This window comes from Atta cephalotes, assembly GCF_000143395.1.
Source record: "Atta cephalotes unplaced genomic scaffold scaffold00030, whole genome shotgun sequence".
Classification (NCBI taxonomy): domain Eukaryota; kingdom Metazoa; phylum Arthropoda; class Insecta; order Hymenoptera; family Formicidae; genus Atta; species Atta cephalotes.
This window is the reverse complement of record NW_012130094.1, coordinates 1219178-1224498: the sequence shown is the minus strand read 5'-3', so window position 1 is coordinate 1224498 and position 5321 is coordinate 1219178. Positions and strand designations below refer to the sequence as shown.

Below are 5321 nucleotides of genomic sequence, written 5' to 3'. Positions count from 1 at the left end.
ATATATATATATATATATATATATATATATATATATATATATATATATATATATATATATATATACATATAAAGAATATATAATAGAATTATTACGGAATTTAGGCAAGTAAAAGAGATACATACAAAAATCGGGAATGTGACAGGCAAATACTTTTGAATGGTGATGTATATAATTCTAACAATTTTAATTCGAGATTAAATTAACTGATGAGAATAAATTAAATTAAGAAAGAGAAATCCTATTTTCGGTCAAAGCAGATTTTAGGGTTTTAATAAGTACTAAAATCCGCTTTGACTAAAATAGGACTTAACTTTCTTAATTTGATTTATTTTTACACCGAAATATTCAAGCGCTAAGATCCGCTTTGATCGAAAGTAGGATATACGTTTTGAAACATGATATTTTTTTCATTAGTTATTGGTTATTGCCTCTGTGGTCGAAATAAGAAGACGCCCACTTACAGAAATATAGGACTTGGAAATACAAGAGATCCGGGTTCAAATCCCGGCTAAGGTAATTTTCGTAATAAAATTATTTCCAGTAAATCTTATTAATCAAATTATTAATATTTTTATATAAAATGTTTATTAGTATAAAATATAATTATTTAACGTATCAATTTAATATGTGACACCATTACTCTAGATAATTAATATGTGATTAGTTTAGTTCTGTCCGTGATTGGGTTTCAAGACTGTAAAAGATTTCGGTGCACGGTTTGCAGAATTGGATATGTACATGCATATGTATATAAGTCACATCGAATATTGAAGCATTAAGATTCACTTTGACTAAAAATAGGATTTCTCTTTCTTAATTTGATATAACAATTTTAATTTTTTAGATTAATTTTTCACGAATAAAACAATAGAGAAAATATTTTATTTTTTCGTATTTCTTAAGATAAATGTAAAGTTGTTGAAAGATAAAGCTTAAAGACTTGCATGCATATTTATCGAGTAAAGATTGTAACGGAGATACTATAATGAAGTCGATGGGAACGTGAAAAGTGTCATTAGCGTTTCTGCTTACGTGGCACGGGATATTTCATCATGGCGAGGATTTTCAACGCTATAATCGGTGCCCAACATGCCGCGTCTGTCAACACGATTAGAAAGAACCTGAGGGTGAACTCAGAATCGCCGACCGACAATGGCGTGGCACGGCGCGTTCTCCAGATGTTGGTGAACATTGCAATGTAAACGTAACCAATAATCATCAATCTGCAAATGAATGCAATGATAGCTTTGAAAGGCTTCCTTTCTTCCGAAGTAATATTATGGCAATCACGAAATGAGAATCGATCAAACTCGTGGCATGTTGATTAAAATTTTTTTAACGAATGTTATACCGTTGACATAATTGAACTTATTCGAAAATTCTGGTACTATAATAATTAGATACAATTACACATTGTAGATTTAATTTCAAAAATTAGCTATTTGAATATAATTTTTCTAAATAAATTTTAGAAATTTTGTTGTGATATATCAGAAAATCAAAGAGAAAATCTTAATAAATTATAGTACAATCTTAAAAATGACAAATATTGCATAATTTAATCTATGGTTTAATTACAAGAATCTTATAATAATACACTATTTACCCGATGAGATTAAGTCCCAGAAAGATAAAAGCCGAATATTCCCAGCCTATTAGATATGGATCGTCTATATGTAGAGGAAAACACATTCCATTGACACCATAGAATCTTGTACTGCTTCTCCAATGGATAACTTTTGAATCCAGAGGAAACAATTCATAGATAATGATTATGGAAAATTTTTTTTATTTTCTGTTGAAAAAAATCTTCAGATTTATTAAAATGATGCGTGTAATTATAGTGACTCATATAAATATTTGAAATACGAAAAAAATTGAGATGTTTATATTTTGCTATGTTGTGTTATATAATAAATAATAGATAAAATAAAAAAAATTAATTAAAAAGGAATTAAAAAATAAAATAAAATCATTCTTTCGCGTAAACGAACCTGGCGCAAGAGCGATAATAAGTCCGACGATCCAAATGACGATCATCGATGAGGCTGCAGCTTGAGATGTCATGGCGTGATGACACTTCAAAGGTGCTGCGATCAGAATAAATCGCTCCACGGACATAAATGACAGGATAAGCATGGAAACCTTACCAAACAATTTATAATCATCTATTTTAATTTCGATATTTTTAAAAATATTCTCTATAATATCAATTTATGTCTAACTGTAATTTATATCTAACTATAAAAAAAATTAGAAACGCATGAAAAGGCAGTTATATTTAAATCTATTGAATTTGTTTCAGGAAATATATGGTCTGTGTCGATGTGTATTTGAGCGATGATTGTGATTTAAATCGCAAATGCTTTACAGTTAATTACGTAAAATTAAATATACTATTATATATATTGCTAACATATGTCGACTTTGTCCAGATTTTGTTGAACAGTAGCATAAGCGGTCATTATAAATAGTACCGTTAAATAGCAATTGTACGTTGCGAATTGAAAATTGTGGAATTCAGCAAGGTGTTAATGTGCATACCTCGGATGATGTCATCGCCAACGCTCCTAGGAGTATGCAGGGCCATGAGGACATCCATATACTTGCTACCTCTTTGTAGTTATCGCGAAACCTCGCATCTTCTATGGCGATTATGAAGAGGTATATTCCCATCAACATGTCGGACACTATAAAGGATTACGTGACTTTACCGTCTTGTAATTTATAGTGAGCCTAACATTAATATGCTCGATCGATCATCGTGTTGCGCTTTATTGTGAACCGGAAACTATGATAACTCGCGTGCACTTCGTGATTCGATACGTATCACGAATCATTTGAATATAGGGATTTATACTATCATTATTTCATGTCTGTCTATGTCTAACCATGCGAGACAGCGGCAGCGAGCAGTTATTGAAAATTTTGAGTTTTCAAAAATTTTACTCTACATTTTATTATTCGTTTATTATCAAAAGGATGATATTTAGAATAATAAAATCAGAAAATTATTTTTACCTTAGCCCCATATTTTTGTATAATTATTATATGATACTTAAAAACTATTTTGCTTTTTCCAATTTTCCGAATGTTTGAATTTGGCGATAATTTGTTATCAATTTGCTTATTTTAATAGGTTTTTTTTTTTTAAGAATATGAGAAGAAGTTTCTTCACACAAAAATTCCATAAATATCTTGCTAGGAATACATTTGTACAATTACCTGCGAGATTTCGGATAATGATACTCAAAACACGATTCTCATCTTTAGCAGTGAATCTTCCCCACAAAACGAGACTATTACCGAGACAAGTGAGACAAGATATGGTCCAAACAGCAGCCCTTAATAGAGGCTTGTCCAGCAAATGAGATATCGATGACATACCTTCAGAAAAAAAGAGAAAAAGAGGAAAAGAGAGAAAGCACTGAATCATCTTCCTTATATACATCTTGTCGCGTTTGATTCAATATTGAATTAATCAGTTGTTATTGCAATTTAAGTAGTTTTTATCTAATCGTGATGTATGCTTTACCATCGCTAGTTGGTCTACATTTCTGCACCTTCGGCGCGTAAGTCATGCAGTAGTGAAATTTCTTGAAATATCTGAAAAATTTGATGTCTTATGTTATTGATTATAATTAAATTATCAAATCTTAAAGTAGTCTTAAAATTTAATGAATTTAGAAGTTACAAATTATATATATATATATATTGTTCTGTATATTAATTAGATTCAAAACTTTAGACTTGAAAAATAGAAAATAAAATTATAACAATATATTGAAAGATCAAAGATTTTGCAGAAATTACATTATGAAAGAAAGCAAAGATTTGTTTTTTAGTTATTTAAAAAATAAAAAATCCTTTTGTTTATAAAAAAGAACGCTATTGTATGAATTATTTAATTGTAACAACAAAAAAACCTACATAAAATCAAGCCTTGGAAACACATCGAATGCGTTTTTATCCATATTATCCATGTTTATATCTTCGACACTTCTGAAATGTTTTATAATGAAAAAGTTAATTATTTATTCTATTAATTTGTACTAATATAAATTAAGATATAAAAAACAGATTTATTCATAAAATGAATATAAAAAGTTTATGCTATAGTTTCATATTATTATTATTATTGTTAAGTCGGAAAAAAAGCGCGCGGCGCGCTCGCGTAGCGAGCTTGAAACTTACAGAGAGCGAAGATTATTTAAAGGATTAAAAAGCGTCATTGATAACTCGACGACAGGATTGTAACCGATTAATCTGAAAGAAGATGAGATTATATCATGACTAACACTGCTAGAGTAATGGATTTTATTTTTAAACAGATTCCAGTTTATACATACAAGCTTAAATTATAATTAAAACCGGTTATACTCGCGAGTACGTGACGTTTCCATAGTACTTTCGCGAACAGATCTTTAGTGTTAAGTATCAGCGAATAGAGCTCAAGCACGTATGTAGCTTAAACATTTAGTAGTAAGGCTGATTATCACGCTGGTTGATATTATAACATGGATATTTATACTTACAGCTTCGACAGATTATTCACGGACTGGAACATGTTTGACGGTATCGTGACTATCCTGTTGTATGCCAAGTTACTGAAACAAGGCTCTATTTTAATTGTGTTCGATCGTTGATATCTGATTTATAGTCAATCCATTAGATGCAGTAGAGTTTGCCATTAATAATGGTCGAGATAAAATGTAGTTTCCAACTTCTAACTGTATCTGCGTCATCGTCTGTTGTACGGTAATAAATCTTCAATACTTCAACTTTGAACAGATGCGAATTACAAATATATAAAGAAACAGACAATAAAAAATTAAACACTGCGTATAATTATATTTGTATTGCGATTAGAATAAAAAAAATCCGGAAAGTTATTTTGAAAGATAATCGATTGCGCAACTTGACATGATAATATTGAATCGACGATTTGAATGACACGAGATTTTATCCTTCAGTTACAATAACCGAACGTTAGTACCGTTAATTTGAAATCGAGTCACATTAACATTTATGCACTTACAGCTCAACAAGTTGTTGCAAATTCCGAAACGCGTTCTCGTCGATGCTGCTTATGCTATTGTCCTCCATACTCCTGAATCATCGTTGAGCCGTTAGCTCGCATGAATCTTATTAACAATGACAGTAATCGCTTCCGTAATCTACTTCGTACGTACAGTGATTTTAAAGCGGGGCATCCGGCAAAGAGATCTTCCGTTATTGACTCGAAATGGTTTCCGTCCAATATTCTAAAATGCGATTTCGGAAAATTAAACGTACATGTATACATTTTTTATTTTTAT

General features: G+C 30.4%; 1 protein-coding gene across 1 annotated transcript in view; it reads right to left on the bottom strand.

Annotated features, from left to right (window-relative positions):
• Positions 1-5321, bottom strand: part of LOC105620908 (relaxin receptor 1) — a 10716-nt gene that overhangs the window by 1673 nt on the left and 3722 nt on the right. Inside the window, exons 8-18 of the mRNA XM_012202385.1 lie at positions 5196-5267; positions 5042-5113; positions 4539-4610; positions 4198-4269; positions 3934-4005; positions 3539-3609; positions 3229-3390; positions 2548-2693; positions 1998-2148; positions 1610-1739; positions 1036-1226 (exon numbers count right to left, since the gene is read on the bottom strand). Of these exons, the coding sequence (XP_012057775.1) occupies positions 1036-1226; positions 1610-1739; positions 1998-2148; positions 2548-2693; positions 3229-3390; positions 3539-3609; positions 3934-4005; positions 4198-4269; positions 4539-4610; positions 5042-5113; positions 5196-5267 (1211 nt within the window). The remainder of the gene's footprint in view (positions 1-1035; positions 1227-1609; positions 1740-1997; positions 2149-2547; positions 2694-3228; positions 3391-3538; positions 3610-3933; positions 4006-4197; positions 4270-4538; positions 4611-5041; positions 5114-5195; positions 5268-5321) is intronic.